Raw genomic sequence first — 19,078 nt, 5'->3', positions numbered from 1 at the left:
CATTACATAAAGAGAGAAGGTTGGGTGGGAAGGGAATTAGGCCAGTTTGGCATGGGTGAGTTTGGTAAGTCCTTAACAGCATGGAACATGAGTCACCCACAGTTCTGGGCTCTAGGAACACAAGAAGAGAACAATTGAGGATGAAGATTTTACCTTTTCATTAGTCCAGTATCAATGTCAGAAATTATAAAGATTACACGATATCCAATAATACAATGTAACATACTGTGAAAAAGTTCAACCTAGCCTCTGTTGAAAACTCCATATTTGTCAATCCCTGGAGTTTCCTAAAAGCTTGATACTCCCCCTTCCTGCCAATGCCTTCAACATACTAAATAACTGAAAACACGAGAAACAGTGAAATCACTTACTGTACAGTTTGAGCAGATTGAAGTACATCTGGTCTCTATCGCACTCAAATAGCTTTTGTGTCAGCTCCACTAATTTTTCCAGAGCTTCAACCTTAAAAATAAGATTAACAGGTAGATTTATATTGGGTAAAAGATGTATTTTACAGTTGACAGAGAGCAGTTGAATAATCCAAATTAGCTTTATGCATGAGGCAGATTAACTTCACTTAAAAAACTAAAGGGTTGAGTACAACCATATGAATGTACTTTAATGTCACTGAATTGTACAGTTAAAAATGGTTAAAACAATGTTGTTATATTTATATTTTACCACAATTAAAAATTTTTTTTTCTTTAAAGTTAAAGGGCTATTGGACCCTCTGGAGTCAAGAACACAAAATAAGAGAATTTTCATCAAGGTACATTTTGGAGAATTAAAGATGTCTGGGGCAGAGAACAGGGTATAGAGAATTCAAGCATACTGTGAGTTAATGAAAATATTCCTCTATCCACACATTACACTCCTGTGGCTTTTACTTGGTACAATGTGAACAGATACTTGCACTGCGGGGTAAGGAAAGCAGAAATCCCATTGGGTTCTGTTAGGTAACTTCTCCAATCACTAAGGACTAAAGCAGGTTAAATTGCCAGGTAAAGTCAGCCTGCTCAAAGCAACTGAGACAAAGCAAGTTAAAATCTTCAGGGCCCAGGTTAACTGCAGAAACAAATGAGCTATCACTTATTTGAAGAATAACCAAGTTAATACCACTTCCACAACGCTCTATTGCTGGAAATCCCCCATATGACATGTAATATATATGCTTTCTTCTCAGTTTTAAGTAATTCAGATATCAGAAATTAAAGACAAACCTGATTACTAGTAATACATCTATCACAAAACCACTGAAGTCTTGTAGGTCGAGCTCTAATGCCTGGTGTCTGAAAAATAAAATAATCATATCACACAGGTAAGCTTTAGTTAAACATTATATTTTTCCTCAAAGAGAGTATACTAAAATAAACCTATAAATATAATTCCACAGTTATCAAAGACCTACAATAAGGATTAAAACAGAGCATAAAATGTGACCTATATTTAACTTGTATCTAAAAGATTCAGGTTATTTGAAAATGCTGGCTTGCTGGTCAATATTCATTCCATAAATCTTTAATAAAGAAAATGGTTATACTTTTCTTTAGTTCAAAAAGAATTGATGGCCAGGTGCAGTGGTGCACGCTTGTAATCCCAGTGGCTCAGGAGGCTGAGACAGGAGAATCCCAAGTTCAAAGCCAGCCTCAGCAAAAGTGAGGTGCTAAGCAACTCAGTGAGACCCTGTCTCTAAATTTGCTTCAAAAATTTAAACATGTGTTATATCCTCAATTACAAATTATTTAGTCAATAACTCTTGGCTTCAGGAATTTATTTCACAATGTTGTATTATGGATAAAAAGAAAAACTATGTCAACATAATTCCCAGGATTTGTCCTTCTGCCTCTAGTATTTTCAGCATCTCTTAGAAGGTTTCACCATTAAACACTGCATTTCCATCACAACGCTTATGATAAGACAACCACAAACTCATCAGCATTGGTTGCTCTACTCTAGAGGAGGGACCTTTCTTGCTTTCTCTACTTGGCTTTGTTGCTGTAACCAGGTATCCCTGATCTCTTACTCGTAAGTCTCCATAATTATATTATGATTTTAAAGACAGAGATCTCACCATGTTACCTAGGCTGCCCTTGAACTCCTAAGCTCAAGTAATTCTCCTATCTCAACCTCCTGAGTAGCTAGGACTTCACACATGTGCCAACATGACTGGCTTCCCATTATTTTTTGAAATTTTTTAGTTGTAGATGAACACTATTTATTTACTTACTTGCTTATTTATTTATTTATTTATTTATTTATATGTGGTGCTGAGGATTGAACCCAGGGCCTCACATATGCTAGGCAAGCACTCTACCACTGAGCCACAACCCCAACCTGCTTCTCATTATTTTTAATTTTACAAAATAACATTATACAATGTTAAATTAAAAACTGAGGCAGAACTAACATCTTACAGCTTTGGCAGAAAGATGGGAAAATGAATACAGTATAAGTTGGGTTAAGTGTTCTCATTCTATTGGTGCAAATATCCACATTCTGGGATATAAAAAAAATAAATGATAAATTAACCATTGAAATATATTCTTAAATATCATTAATATCATATTCAGACACAATTTCTATTCAAGACTTTCCTCACATCTGTTTTGCTTCACATGCATTACAAAATGAAAATGAAACCAACGTCAATGTATACAAAAAGCCCTTGAAAAACTAGCAAATAATCCTCTTTAGAACACGGCAAAATGCAAGGGCTACATTCACTTACAACTTTCAATATCAGTTCTGATCCAAATGCCAAAGATCTAAATAGCACAACTTGTCAAGGTAAACTTTTCCTGTTTGTGGCTGATTAATCTGCCTGTCACCAGCAGGACAGCTGACTTATACAGCAGATCTTCCTATGTTTCATTTTGAAATTGAGAACTGTTTTCACATATAAATCTCAATCCTCAAAAGAACATCTAGGTCAGATTAACTAAATCTCCTAGGCTGCTGTAATAGTCAACATTTCTGGCTTATCTCTTAACATCTTATTGAATTTTAAACACTCCAAGTTGAAAGCAGAAATAGAAAATGTAATAAAAACATGGAGAAGAGAAGAACAGAATTCTAATTGGGATGTGAAATATAACATCAAAAGCCAGTTAATGTTAATTAAAACAATGAACTCACTTATATAATTCTTTCTGTATTTTGCTACATAAAATTTATTTAATTCATAAAGAAGATAAATAATTATTATAATAGAAAAACTGGCATGTTTGTTTGTACCTGAGTTACTGTGCTTCAAAACACATCTCTGCGTTTACTGATCAGCACAAAAAAGTAACCTATTATACTAGTTTCATTACATTATTCTGATTTAAATCTGCTGGTATCATAACAAGCTTCTACGTAGATCAGTAAAAACAGATCATCAAACAATTATTACTTTTAAAGTAAAAAGAAATGAAGAATTTTTTCCCACTGTACTTCAATCTAAAGAAAGATCATCTTAAATGTGACTGAAAATTTTCACATACTTTTGAGTTTTCTTGATCATATAATTTAAGTGAAAAATGGAAAACAATAACGTCAACAAAATTCCCACTCCAGCCTCATGTCCTGCAGAGTAAGAAGAAAAAATCATGCACAGGTTTTCCAAGAGCAAACACAAGAATCCAGCTCAACTATTTGCCATCATAGGTAAGAAAGAGCAAGGAAAGAGAGAGGTATCATAGCACTTACTATGCATTTTAGCAATTATACCTCTCTCGAAAATCTTCAGTACAGATTTGAATATCATGTCTAATAAGGAGGAAAATATGGCTGATGGAGTCAAGGAAACAGTGCATCATAAACTAAACATGATTCGTTTCCCTGGGTATTACAGAGGAGACAGTAAACTAACTCATGGGATAGGGATTTGAATTTGCATGAGAAGTGACACAACTTGAAATTCTGAAAGTCAGGGTAGGAAAAACTAGCTCTAATCTCTACTCTGTACTCTGTACATATGAGATCCATCCTGGCCTATTAAGGAAGGCAAATTGGGATAAAAGCCCTGAATTTGGTAGAGTGAAGAACAAAGAGGAGAGTAACAAAGATTGGAAAACCACTAGAATACCAACTTTTGGTTTGTTTTTTTTTTTTTTTTCAATTTTTTTTGTTGTTGACTGACCTTTATTTATTTACTTATATGTGGTACTGAGAATCGAACCCACTGCCTCACACATGCTAGGCAAGCACTCTACCAACTGAGCCACAACCTCAGCCCCCAACTTTTGGTCTTAACCCAAAAGCCATGAACAGAGAGTATTTCCTCCACTGAGAAGACTGCAAATTTACTCTGGCTACAGGGTGGAAGCGGGGAGAAAATTAGATGAGACAGAAAGTTTAACTTGAAAAAGAGAAAGGTAAATTGTTTTGATAGTTCAGATAATGAGGTATTGGGAGGTCACAGAGGTAGGGATGAAACAGGAGAAATGACAGAAAATGGGAAATCAGGGCCTGATTTCAAACTCCACGGCACTACTAATAAAGAAGCTCCACAGCCCATATTTGGTCCTTAAAGCTTTGCCCTAGTTACTTCTAAAAGTAGTTCTGTGAGGCTAATATAAAGATGTACATTAAAACTATTTGTGAAGCATAAAAGAATTACCATTATTAGTTATACTGTTCACCTGGTAATTTAGGTTTGAGCCCCAGGGGAAGAGTTTGCATTAAGAAAAGCTGGTTACATTTAAAGCAGGATCTTTCTCATCTCTGGACTGCACTGATAACTAGCAGTGCCTGGCATATGATAGGCATTCAGTAAGAGATAAATTAAGTGACATATTTCCTTAAAGATGCCTTTGATACAGTTATTTAACATTTCATACTATTATTTAACTTTGTATCTTATGTACATCATGTATCCCTGGATTTAATGTCCAGTCTTTAAATACAAACTGAAATATTCAATAAGTGTCACTTTATCTTAATAGTCAGCAACATTCCCTTCCTGGGAGGTGACTAAAGTACTTTAAAATACAATTAAAGTACTGAAGTTATTTTTGTTTGTTTAGAGAGAAATGTCATTTTATTTTACCAGAGTTTCTAGCAAAAGGAGCGTTTGACTAACAACTCAAATTTTTTCTCCTGTGAACCACAAAGGAGGCCTCACCTCCAAATACATTAGCACTTCTGTCTTTATCTATCAGGCACTTTGAAAATGGTAGGGGCAGTTGACCCAGTCCTGAGAAATGATCTAAAGTAAATAATCTGAAAACCAAGTATAACTGTAGTTAATAAAGATATGAATCATGATTATTTCTAATTACAATGAAAATTTTCCTCAAAGAAGAAAGGGACAAATAAACATTATTTCATTTATAGTGGATGATGTGACCATTAAAAATAATGATTAGTCAGGTGCGGTGGCGCACGCCTATTAATACCAGCTGCTCGGGAGACTTAGGAAGGAGGATCACGAGTTCAAAGCCAGCCTCAGCAAAAGCGAGGCGCTAAGCAACTCAGTGAGACTCTGTGTCTAAATAAAATACAAAATAGGACTCGGATGTGGCTCAGTGGTTGAGGGTCCGGAGTTCAATCCCCATACCGTCCTCCCACCCCCCAAAAATGAGAGGAGTTACGACATTAGAGGAGTTCACTGGAGGGGAATTGAGAAGCAGTGTTGACAGGTGAAGAAAGTATTAGGTAAGATACATGATTCAACTCATTTCAACTGTATATAAACTGTGGTGCTGGGGATTGAAACTAGGGCCTCCATCATACTAGCCAAGTGAATTATGCATTGAACAAAAGTACAGAAAAACACAAAAAAGACTAAATGAGCAATGGCATTAACAATCAGTCTTTATACTTGACATATTTTAAATAATAAGATGTATAATTCTACTTGTTTCCATGGGGGGGGGGGTGTAAAAAATGATCATAATTGGAGAGCTATAGAATATATTTAATAAATTGTATCTGATATACTCATATAAGTTTATAAAACTCATTTGTAAACATTTCCTCAACGGCATACATAATGAATTCCAGAATGTGCCATAAGAATGCTGGAAAGAACTAGATAGTTCCCAGAAGATGAGTCTGCAGAAGAGACAAAAGGGTTGACTTCGGGGCTGGGGCCATAGTTCAGTGGCAAAGCACTTGCCTAGCATGTGTGAGGCACTGGGTTCGATCCTCAGCATCACACAAAAATAAACCAACAAAATAAAGGTATTCTGTCCATCTACAACTACAAAAAAAAAAAAAGGAAACAATGTTATATATGCCATATAGAGCTGGGTGTGGTTGGAGACTGAGGCAGGAAGATCATGTTTGAGGTCAGACTCAGCAACCTAAGCGGAACTGTAAAAGTAATAATAATAAAATTTAAAAAGAAAAATGAAGGGAATCAAACTTATATTTGTTAAGTGTTTAATAATGTACTAAGTGACATCCCCATCCCTTTTTATTTTTATTCTCAGACAGGATCTAATTAAGTTGCTTAGACTCTTACTAATTTGATGAGGCTGGCCTTGAATCTGAGATCCTCCTGCCTTAGCCTCCCACATTACTAGGATTTAAGGAATGTGCCACTGTACCTAGCCCAATTAATCTTGCAGTTCTCCTTCCAAAGAGTATTACCTTGGAAAAACATAGACTGAAATAGATCTTTTCTACAACATTTTATTTTATAGCAACTATTGCTTTGTGTGTGTGGTACTGGGGATTGAACCTAGGGCCTCAATCATCCTAGCCAAGTGCTCTGCCACTGAGCTCTATTCCTAGCATACAACTACTGCCTTTTGGTCAAAAGGGAGGAGGGTTTACTGGGGATTGAACCCAGGGGTACTTAATCACTGATTAAGTACCAACCCTTTATTAAATAAATATTTTATTTTGAGTCAGGGTCTCCCTAGTTGCTAAATTGCTAAGGCTGGCTTTGAACCCATGATCCTCCTGCCTTAGCCTTGAGACCCACTGAGATTACAGATGTGTGCCACCACACCTGGCACACACTGAATTTTATAATTTATTTTTTAAGGATGGTCTTTTACGTAGCCAATATGACATGATCAATAATTATTTGTTAAAGTAAGGGAGGGCGAAAGAGAGGAATGAACAGAAAGAGGGAAGGAAAAAAAGAGGGAGAGAGGAAATGGTCAAACTGGGAAGCAGCTCAAATGCTAAACTGCCTTATTAAAGAATTGCATTCAGGAAGTTTCAAGTGAAATCTGCCAATGCCTCATCTCAATCTTCATGATAGAAGAGGCTATACTGGATCTGAATCAGAGCTTAGTTTGTCTTATGCCTCTATTAATTCACCCCACCTTCTGTTCACTAAGGTGACTGTACTTCAATTACTACATATCATTTGGGATGACTAAGTAAAGAATTTTAATGAGAAGTTGTACTCCATTTGTGTAAAATATATCAAAATGCATTCCACTGTAAAAAACAAACAAACACACAAGAATCTTAAAACCTTCTACAACCACTGTCCTAACTCAGATCTTTATTAATCTCACTGCCAAAAGCCCCCATTAATCTAGATGATAACGTTCTGATGGTATAAAAAAAAATTAACACTGCTTAGAGTCCATTGTTTTCTGAATTAACTCTAATTTCCTTATTCTAATATTGAAGAGCCTCTAAAATCTTCAAACTATCTATCTTTCCAAGATATTTCTCAACAAATCTTATACCCAGAATGAGTGAACTGGAGATCCCCCTTTTCTACTTCTTCTCTTTAACTCTAACATGCTTCTCATCCCCATTAAAAGCATGAATGTTAAAGAACTAACCATATCCACCAAAACCCATTTCCTCCAGAAGTCTTCCCTACTTCCTACACAGGGAATAAGTTCCTTTCATGAACTCTCAGAACTATTTATACTTCTCAGTCTTACACAACAGTTATCTTTATATACTAAAGGAGTTTATACAAGGAGTTTCATATTAGCTACTTGAGAGTTGATCTGGGTTTAACCTGATTTGTTTTCTTCTCTTACTCTTTCCTTTTGGAAGACAATAATAATTTTTCTAAATGTAAAGGTAAATATGCTCATTGTGGAAAACTCAGAAAATACAGAATACATATTTTAAAATTAGCTATTTCCACTCTTCTATAATAATCTATGTATAGAAACAAAATGTTAAATGTATTATCTATAATACATGATATGTAAATATATGTGTATATATGTATAGACACACACACACACACACAAACTCATTCTGAAAACAAAACAGGTCCTATCTATCTAAACACAGAAATCATTTAATGTATGCATTTTTAGGTCTGGCTTATCTCATCACCCACAGTGCTTCAAATACAAAAAAACTTTGGAAAATTCAACTGCACAGAAATCTACCCATTGATAAGACCCTATTACTTTTGGAGGAATGATAAGAATGTTACTCAATACTTACAGAATTCTTTCATATTGCTTCTACAGTCTGAGGTCATTAATTTTCATTACATTTTATATTTTCAATAATCCTTAGACAACTTTATATCTTGAATTTTAATGGCAAAAAAGCAAATTCCCACCTTAATTCATCCTCAATGAATCATTATTTAAAATCCCAGAAAAAACCCTTCAGGATATTCTAATGTATTACACATCTTGCTATCTTATCTTTGGTTATTACAGTGGGTCTGTACAGTTATTCTTCATCCTTTAAACAATTTTGTACAATCCACTCTGAAAATTCTGTTGTCAGTAGACAGTTATTCCTAAATGATGCATACTAGCAAAGCTCTAAAGTAATTAAGAGACAGTCTTCTGACAATTTGTGTGAAAGCACGTACTTTAGGCTAAGGAAAATTATGTGGGGAAAAGAAGACAACACAATCCCCACCTTCAAGGGGCAAAGAGAATTAATATTATTGATCACTTACCATAATCCAGGAAACATGCATGCTGCTTTACATACATTATGTGATTGAATCTTAAAGACATATATTCCCTTTTACAGATGAGGAAGCTTAGAAAGGTTTAGTAACTTCTCCATTATCATGCAAGCAAGTAGATGGTAAAAGGAGGACTACTCCAATGCCTGTGGCTTTTTCTATTATATCTTGCTTATTACACAGAGAAATGAACATACTTTCCTCCTGCAGAAATCTTTCATTGCTATTATCTGAAAATCCAAGCTCCATTTCTACTCTGATCAGTGACCTGCTAATACTAAGACCACGCATACAGTGTGGTAAATCAAGAAGCACACAACTACTCTCATTTTTAGATTCACTGCATACTTGCAATGGAAGAATTTATGCCATTTTCTAGAAAATACAAATGAACTACTAAAGAAGCACTAAGATACTGACAGGTGGGCAGATCTGAATCATAAGACAGAGAAAGAGAAGTTCTGAATTAATTTTACAGTCTTCTTTTTCCACATTAGACTTTTCTCTTCTTCGAAAAACATTAAGAGAAACATTAAGAGAAAACTGGATTGTAAGCCTATACTCGAGTTTCAGGATAAGGAGTCATTCATATACACAAGGAGGCCAAATACCACCTTTGTGTCCTGCCTACCATTGACATTTCTGGAAAAGGACATGGAGTAAAAGCAAAGTATGATTTCAAAGAAATGTGATTACTTTTGTAGTTGTAAATGAACAGTTTTAATATCATGAAGTTAATTTTTCTTAAAGCAATGGGTCTACCTTCTGTAGAATGCTTTATTTTCTTACTGGACAAAGACTTGTTTAATGGTGAAATTAATCACAATTTGGATGGACTTTATAGTTGCCCTTTGCCTTATCAATTCTAGTAACAAAAATTTCAGTAAAGCCTAGATAAAATATACTAATCCTAAATAGGCCAGGTTTGTCACCTACCATTTCCCATAAGCTGCTTACCATAGTGAGGAAAGAAAAAGAAAATTTAAATTAAATGCCAAACAGTTGCAGACAGCACTTGTTTGGCTGATTAACTTGTAGACAAGCATTACAAATAAATCTGAGCATGGTCTGCAGCAAATTAAATTCTACTGCTTTTAAGAACAAAGAATTCTTTGGCAAAGAGGATTAGCAACTTTACACCCAGGAATGCCAGTTTAATTTAATTGTTCCACAATCCAAGATTTAATATGCAAATATCATTTTGATATATAATAGTGAATTTAACAAAGTGAGGAAACAAATTCAATATACAACCAGACTGCCTTTTCTGAACTGTAATTATATACAATAAGGAAGCTGGCCGATTCCCCCCCACCCCATTATTGGCACTGAATTCTATTAACATGAATCAGAACAAGTGTAATTAAAGGTTAAAAATTTTAAATGTATTCTAATTAAGAGTCTAAATAGCTGTACAATTAGAATACTGTAGTTAAAATCACACCTCAATGATCTTCTTGGCCTCTTTGTAATTTCCTGTTTGTAGGAAAGCAAAGAAGAGATCATAGAGCATCGTCATTTCACCTTGTTCTTGGCTCACAAAGTCCATTGCTAGATAGGAGGAAAGAAAAACATATGTATTAGAAGAAAAAAATTAAAACACAGTATCATATGAAGATCTGGATAAATTTTTAAAAACCTTTATCTTAAAAACAAGTATAAGGGGCTGGGCTGTAGCTCAGTGGAAGACTGCTTGCCTCTCATGTGGAAGGCACTGGGTTCCATCCTCAGCACCACATAAAAATAAAATAAAGGTACTGTGTCCATCTACAACTTAGGAAAAAAAAAAAAGAATATCAAGAATAACTTCAAGAACATAGCTTTACCAACCAATTTTCTGTCATATTCCTTATCTAAAAGTATTCATATATAACATCAAGTACCTAAGACTAACTTCAAAGAGAAATGGTGAGGATAAGGTTAAAGAAAAATCTTCATAAAGGCAGAGTGCCAAGAAGTCGAACACAATAAATAATAGGGGATAATTTTTCTAAAAGAAACATTTATGGAAAATCAAGGGACATTTACAATATTTAAAATCTACCTGACACATTTCTTTTCAATTCTGAAATGCCACAAAGCATCTCTGAATGTGCTTGTCTTCTGTTAAATTTTCTCTTCACGTTCAAATTAAGCAAGCAAGCAAGAAAAAAAATCCAACTACACTAATATGTTTAGGAAACTTACCTTTCTGGATTAGATCTGTCTCGCCTTTCTCTATGAGTTTACATAAGACATCATGAATCCTTGGTAATATTTTATACTTTTCATAGCAGTCAATGGTAGCTTGAAGAGCAGCATACAAGTCATCCCTTGGGGGGGAAAAATTAAAATAAATAAATAAGGTATATTGAAATTCAGTTTAGCTCTCAATAAGTTTAGAGATGCACAGAGATCAATCAAAATGTAAACTAAACTTCACTATTTTCCTTGCTTTACCTTTTATTATTTATTTCCTTGCTTTACCTTTTATTATTATGCTTAAAGGTACTTAGGAAGAAAGAAAGGTCAAAATAGACGGAAGGCATTCTCTGATTTTATTTTAAATAAAATAAATATGTAATAAGTTGTCATAAGAATATATTATTTCCAGTTATAAAGTCAAAGTATTTGTTTTACATGGCAATAAATTAAAATAAAGTTATTTTCATTTCAGTCAGTTTCTTAGACAAGAATGTAGAAATATATTTTGTGGGTGCTTAAAAAGTATCATTTTTCCTTTCAAAGAAAAAAGGCAGCTTGAGAAATATGTGAGACCTTAGACGAGCTATAGATATTATAGAATCCAATTCTACTTGCCACCTTCTTTATTTTTAAAGAAATGAAGAAACTAAGGCATTTAGAGATTGACTTATTTGCCTAAAGCAACTAAGTAAACAGAGGAAAGTATTGGTGGCAGGTCTTTGGACTTCTACTTTCAGTTCAAAGCATCTCATTGCACATGAAAAGCACTGCTGTCTGCATAATCTACTAAGGTGTTACAATCTGGTATAAGAAATTAAAGATTTTTTTAAAAAATAGAGTATGTAATAGATTTAAAAAGAAGCATGGTCAGAAAGAGAGAGACAAAGTATAACTAGTGAAATTAACAGTATCTTTGTAGAGAATATAAATTTCTCTTACATTCACATCAGTTTTCACAAAAAAAGTCTTTTCAAATTTCCTATTATAGCCTGTCCATTATGCAAATGTTACGTTGCCCTAGATCAGATTACTATTTTATCTAGATTAAGATTTTAAGCTGTACTAAAAAAGTAAAATAGAATGAAGAAGTGTTAATTTCAGTACAATAATACTGACACAGTGAAAATGAGCCAATCCTGATGGAACTCTACCTTATCCCCTTCCTGAGCCCTGTTTATAGTGCATCTTCTGGCACCCCACAGAGTCATTTGAATTTTTGTCATTTGGGGTGAAGACTAAATTACAGGTTAATTTCAAAACTGAAAGTAGATGCTGCAGGCTAGATTACTGTCATACAAGAGAAATGCTATAGTAGCTACCACATATGATATAAAGCTTTATATAATCAGTATTTTCCCTTGTTCAGACACAGGTTCAGTTATTGCCTTTCTACAATTCCACTGAGTGGAAAACTACTAAAGCATTTTTAAGAGGACAACTAATAAATATTGATGTTTGTTTTGTTTTAAACTGGCAAGATTTGCTTTTTCAGATCAATCCCCAAACTAGAATGGATTTGCTTTTTCAGATCAATCCCCAAACTAGAAATGGTATTGTCTCACTTTTATTTGCCCTACATTAGGTCAAACCTATCAATAAATGAATAATTGTTCTGTCAATCAAAGCGACATGTTAATGTCTCTAGTCTCCAAATATATCCTTCAGAAGATTATACATGCTCAGAACAATAACAGACAAAAATAGTAAAATGGAAATAATCCATACATTTGTTAGTAATTTTAAGTACCAATGTTACTGCTCTTAGGATTGCCAATAAAATCAATTAGACATCTACAGTGGACACTTCATACAAAGTGTACTGAAGACAGAAATGAAATAAATGACTAATTGGTTCTTTTCTGTCTCCATTAAACTGCATTCTGACTTGTGGGTGGACCAAGCCACTTTAAAAAGATAAAAATATATATTTCTCCCATACTTTGTCATCATTTGCCTTGCCTATAAAAGCTTGAAAACTCGGTGCTGGAAATAAAAAATGTGAAAAAAGCAGGGCTGGGGCTGCAGTTCAGTGGTAAAGCGCTTGCCTCACATGTGTGAGGCACTGGGTTTGATCCTCAGCACTACGTAAAAATAAATAAATATAGATATTGTGTCCATTTACAATTAAAAAAATATTTAAAAAAAATGGGAAAAGCATCTAAAATTAGCATCGCCATGAACAGAGTTGTATATTCATAGGACTTTGGATGTGGATCTCAACCCATAAGTACTACATATGGCTCAGACTCCTAGAAGTGGTGATAAAAAACAGGTTATCACAAAAATGGCTGGGTTCCCCTCCAAAAGGTCTGTGGATCTGTGTTGATTAGGATCATCTATCTATTCACATATTTCACACCAGCAGATAAAATCATGTGAAAATACCACTTTTATAAGACAGAATGAAATCATAAAGAGCTGCAACATAGCAAAAGGAAAAACGTAGAAACTGCTTCTTGGCCAAAATGTGGGACAACACATTTCCAATCAATATACTTCTAACTTCTGCAACTCAATGTGATTTATGATTTTCTTTGTACACTTTGTATAAAAGAAATGATTTTAAATTCTTCTCAAAAATAACAATAATTCTTGAAAACATCCTGTTGATATATTAATTCTACATTCAAAATTTGATTCTGTGCTTATTTCAATATAAACAATTTCTAAGTTTTATATCCATGTTTTTAAAAGTCCATTCCTGAAAAAAATTTTAGTCACTGGTTTTCACAAACCTCAAAGAATACAAAAAGAAAATCAATTCTATAACATACTGCTATCTCTAAAATAAAAATCTATATCATTTTTAAATACCCCCCCCCAAATTTCAATGAACTACACAATTTTCATGAATAAAACTATATATGCAAATAAAAAACAATTATTTAGGGGCTGGGGTTGTGGCTCAGCGGTAGAGCGCTCGCCTAGCACGTGTGAGGCCCTGGGCTCGATCCTCAGCACCACATAAAAATAAAGATATTGTGTTCAACTACAACTAAAAAATAAATATTAAAAAAAAATTAAAAACAACAACAAAAAACCCATTTAAAAAGTTATTCATGTGTATATATATGTATGCATTTGTATTACTAGAGATTAAACCCAGAGCCTTGCACATGTTAGGCAAGCATTCTACCACTAAGCTATGTCTACAGCCCCTTTATCAATTTTATTTTGAGATACAGTCTCGCCAAGTTGTCCAGGCTGGCATCAAATTTATGATCCTCCTGCCATAGCCTTTGTCCACAGGCCTACACCACCACACCTGGCTTTAAAAAAGCAGTATTTTTATTGATGCAAATTAAAAATGTAAGCTTTGTCAAAATTCTGTGAGCCTATAAAATAAAGGCAAACTTGGGGGAAAAGATAATTCTGTAATTCTAAATTTTTAAAAAATACACACATTTATGGGAAAGCAGCAGACCACTAAGTAATTGTTAAACTTAAATGAGAGTTACATTATGGGGCTGAGGTTGTGGCTCAGTGGTAGAGTGGTAGAGTGATGCCCTGGATTCAAACTTCAGCACCACATAAAAATAAATAAATAAATAAATAAAAATTTAAAAAATATTCTGTTTCTATTAAAAAAAAAGAGTTACATTTATTATCTTGAATGGGTTTACTTGGACCATATCAAAATTCATTCTAGAACCAATTGTTCATTTAAAAAAAATATGACTGTATATAAAACTACATTTTTACATTATTACATAAAAGAAAATACAAAAGGCAAGTTCAAAGTTTATATGTCAAATCTAATATTACTTCTTGTTTTAGTCTTTAAAATAGGGAAATTAAAATATGCTATAATTATCAACAACAGAAAAGCAAATACAAGGCAGGATGCAGGCATCTAATGGTTATAAAAATACTTTCTTCAAGATAGTAGAATGAATTTGACATTATTACTGTATGTGTATATATAACGACACAACGAGTGAAATTCTACATCATGTATAACCAAAAAAAAAAAAAAGAGAAGTTATACTCCATTTATGTATGATGTATCCAAATGCATTCTACAATCATGCTTAACTAATTAGAACAAATAAAAAATAACAAATATTTCCTTCAAGGTACCAAAAAAAAAAGCCCTCCTAACTCAAATAAATTCTTTGATACAACTGTAAAATCATCCATGTGTTCTATACGATCTGAATTATTAAAAGCAGAATGACCTGTGACAACTGTTTATATTCACCTATCGATAGTTCTCAACCTAGTTTCTTATACATGGGAAGTAACTTTTCAATCCAGAGCACATATTTAATTTAGACAACAAAAAAAGATGACAAATATTACTTTTAATTGGAACAAAGTGCTTCAACATTACACATAAAGTGTTATTGAAGTGGCAATTTACCTAAAGGCCTTACTGATTGAAAAGCTCTCAAATCTGAAATCAATAGAGAAAAGTGGAGCCGGGGGTGGGAAAGTTTTTAAGAAGAAATGAAAAACAAACTCAACATCCTAAAAACAAACTATTCTATAAATCTTCAGCAGATTTTAATATGGGGAGAAATCAATTCAAGAGAAACCATCATCTTCATAAAAATTATTCTGTTAAGAGAATCTGTCCTTAAAGAGCTAAATGTTTTTTCTGTTCATCATCTATAAATGAGGAATCTTCAAGGAGACTGGTGTTGCAATTACAACTAATCCTCCCCAAAAAATTAACTGTGTTGAAGGCTTTGTAATTTCCCTAGGTACAATTTAGCTGTCACTTACTTTAAAATTTACTCAAACATGCGTTCCGAACAGCACTAACTTCACATGTCAAGTGCTTTCCAGCCAATTGAGTCTAAACTGGAAGTCGGTGTTAAACAACTGAATGATTAGACAAGATAGCTCATTTCCCTGCTCTTTTGTTCAGAATAAAATGCCACATTTACATTATCAGGCTCAACAGGATTTTCTGACAGAGAGAGAAAAAACCCTACTGCACACTGTCCGTACTAAGCACATGAAGCCTGTCATTTACCAATCATCCTTCAAAAAGCAATAGCCATGAATGTAACTTAATTACGACCCAATGATCCTTGACGAAAAATCATCTTATCACTGTCCTGTCCCCCTAGGGCAAATGAAACACTTTTTGTCCTTTGGCACTGATGATGCTAAATTCTTAATTGCAATAATGGAGTAAAAGAGTCAAACCTCCTTAATTTCCTTTCAGCACATAAAGAGTTTTACTCTAGAAGACAAGCATTCCCATAAATAATAAAAGTATCCAGTACAAATGAAGATACTAAAATTGAAGGGGAGTGTGTATGACAGAATAACTAGCATTTTAAAAAGTGCATTTCCCATTTATGTAACATATCAAAGTGTTACAATGACTTTCGAAACTTATATTGTTACAGGTTCATTTTAGTGAAAATTGTGACATTTATGAAAAACTCAAGATTAATTCGCCAAGAGGTCTGGAAGGATTAGGTATACAAAATCCATGATGCACTTAAATTAAATGCATATGTGCAGATGTAGACTATAGCACAAATCAGCACATACACAAAAAAGTCCTTAATGGAAAGCAGAAATTAAAGCTGCTTTGATCATCTGCGCTAATATAATCCAGTTAAACAGCTTCAGATATTTTTCATATGCAATGAAACCAAAATGGATCAGCTATAAAACAAGTGAATCTGAAACTGCATCATACAAATTTCTCTGCTTAAAAATCTAATGGACCAGATTTTATTAATTGTTTTTCCTTTACCGTAACATGAAGACTAATCAAAAGCTCTTTTAACCTATTACAAAGCATTTCTTTTTACGGCATATGGAGGATCCCTGTCATCTCCCTGAATCAGACATGATTTTAATAAAAGAAATAAATTTTAAAATAAAATAGTTACAAAAGAAAATTTTAAAATAATATTCATTTGGACTACATATAGATAATGGCCTACAGATTGTAGTGTAATATAATAGAAGCACACAAAAATTTGTTTAAAAAAATTTCTTTTCTGTTTAATACAAACGTAATAAAGGCCAGTTACAAACTTTTCTATCATGTTATACATGTGTTATTGTTTTAGATTTCCCTTGCCAAATGCATAAAAACAAAATGCATTATTTCCAAGCCCACAAAGCATTATCCAAGGACACAAACTAATATGGTATCATTTCCTCTGTGCTTTACCCAGTGTTGGAAGTCGGTTCAAAATTAAGATCCATGGAGTCTGAACTTATTATCTAAGGAACTCAATCTCACAGATTTCCTTCAGAATTATAATATGAAACTGATATCCTCTTTAGAGTCTTTCACAATGACATGCCAAAAAGATGCTTGCTTTTGAATGAAATAATGAAGGTTTTTAAATGATATTCTGAAATGTTTTTCATAATTTTATCACAAGTTTGAATAAATAAGGCTCACTACCCAAATGAGCTCATACCTGCTGGGGTCAATTACATGGTATTACTAAAGACTGAAATGCCTTTTTGGCAGGTTGGTGTAGTTAATCCTAGTAGTTGTCATGATTCTGAATTAATTAGCTATCTTCCATCAGTTATACAAAACAGAATTGAACAAAAGTTTCAAAGTCAGTGTTTCATTCTAGCATTTTCCCTGACAATAGTGCTACTACTCCTTTCTGAAATTTTATAAATATTAAATTTCCTTTATATCCTTTTTATTCTCATGACAGCTGACATAATCTTTTTATTATGATAGATGAAACTGAAAGAACATGTCGGGGAGACTGCTTCTACAAAGTAAAGATAGCAAAAGAAAAAAGTAAAAACTCAATGTAAATAAAAATAGAAGATAATAATTTCTACAAGTTTCTGAAAGTATTAAGACACCATGAAGGAAAAGATAAAAATTTAGATTGTTGGTCCAATTAACAAAGACAGCCAAATTTGACTGAGACATACAAACACCTAACTGTTCTAAATGATCAGAAGCACAGAGCATGCTCCAGGTTACCATCTGAATTCTATGCTGTTTTCATTTTCCCTTGGGTAAGCTCTCCTTGGTTCATGAGCCCCATCTGCAGACCTCTTTTGGAAAACTTTCACATCTCTACTGTCTTCAAAGTATTTCTGTTTGTAAGATACTTTTCTACCATGGACTCGTTTTCTTTGTTAATTATTATATTTTTGCCCAGTAGTGTAGGAGGGCCTAATTCTTCTGGGCACTGGGCCCATTTCTTTCAAATCCCTGTGCAGAGTTCCACACGCAATTTGCAGAGATGGGTCTTTTAAACAATTGAAAAAAATTCCAGTAGGAAGCATATTAATTATAGGATTTCTATATAAAGTTGGCTGTGAATATGAGAACTCAATAATGCAGTAATTGTTTGAATCACTATTTCTTTAAAAGAATGTAATGCTGAGATTGTGGAGGTTAAGATTTGGCCAATCACCCAATTTGATAACTGTTTATGACTGGCTGGCAAAAGAATTAGTTTGGATGTGTGAGTACATGCATGGGTTCAAGCTTATCAATATTCACATTTCCTAACGAGCTATTTAAAACAATTTTTTATTCTTTATTTAAAATTCAATACCAAATTATTCATAACATCCAGTTAATTATACCCCATATTAAATAAATAAAAACTACCAGATATTTAGGGGGAAGATGAGAAATGTTAAAATATAAATTTCATTTTTTTCCTGGCATTGATAAGACATCATCCATACTAAAATGAGAAAATCCTAATCACAGAATAAGCAGATTACAAACTGCAGTAAGCCATACAAAAGATGATAAAGAGGTAAGATCTAAGAAATTAAAAAGCAAAAGTAAAAGAAGGTAATGAGGTATGCTTAAGCATCTTATTAAAATGTTTCACTCATTATAAAAGAGTAGAATTGATTTTATGATTTGCATTGAAGATAATATTTTAAACTGGGTACAAACAAGAATATTTCAAATGTAAAATTTTCAAACTCAGTAAATCTTTCCCTATCAACAAAATTCATCTTCCCACAAGGCAGAAACATCTCTAACATTTATCAAAACTAGAATAACTGTATGTGATTAAAATACTATATGGAGACCAGGAGTACTGCATAGGTATTTCTATGTTT

The 19,078-nt window shown here is 33.4% G+C and overlaps 1 protein-coding gene across 1 annotated transcript in view; it reads right to left on the bottom strand.

Moving 5' to 3' along the window:
* Positions 1-19,078, bottom strand: part of Lrpprc (leucine rich pentatricopeptide repeat containing) — a 107,284-nt gene that overhangs the window by 28,937 nt on the left and 59,269 nt on the right. The window contains exons 24-27 of the mRNA XM_046425040.2: positions 11,039-11,163; positions 10,296-10,402; positions 1,221-1,289; positions 372-462 (exon numbers count right to left, since the gene is read on the bottom strand). Coding sequence (XP_046280996.1) covers positions 372-462; positions 1,221-1,289; positions 10,296-10,402; positions 11,039-11,163 — 392 coding nt within the window. The remainder of the gene's footprint in view (positions 1-371; positions 463-1,220; positions 1,290-10,295; positions 10,403-11,038; positions 11,164-19,078) is intronic.

The sequence above is a fragment of the Marmota monax genome, unplaced genomic scaffold (genome assembly GCF_021218885.2).
Source record: "Marmota monax isolate L192 unplaced genomic scaffold, Marmota_monax_Labrador192_F-V1.1 WCK01_AAM20220418_F8-fsc00015, whole genome shotgun sequence".
NCBI classification, from domain to species: Eukaryota; Metazoa; Chordata; class Mammalia; order Rodentia; family Sciuridae; genus Marmota; species Marmota monax.
Note: the sequence above shows the minus strand (reverse complement) of the source record. Positions and strands in the feature narration are given on the sequence as shown.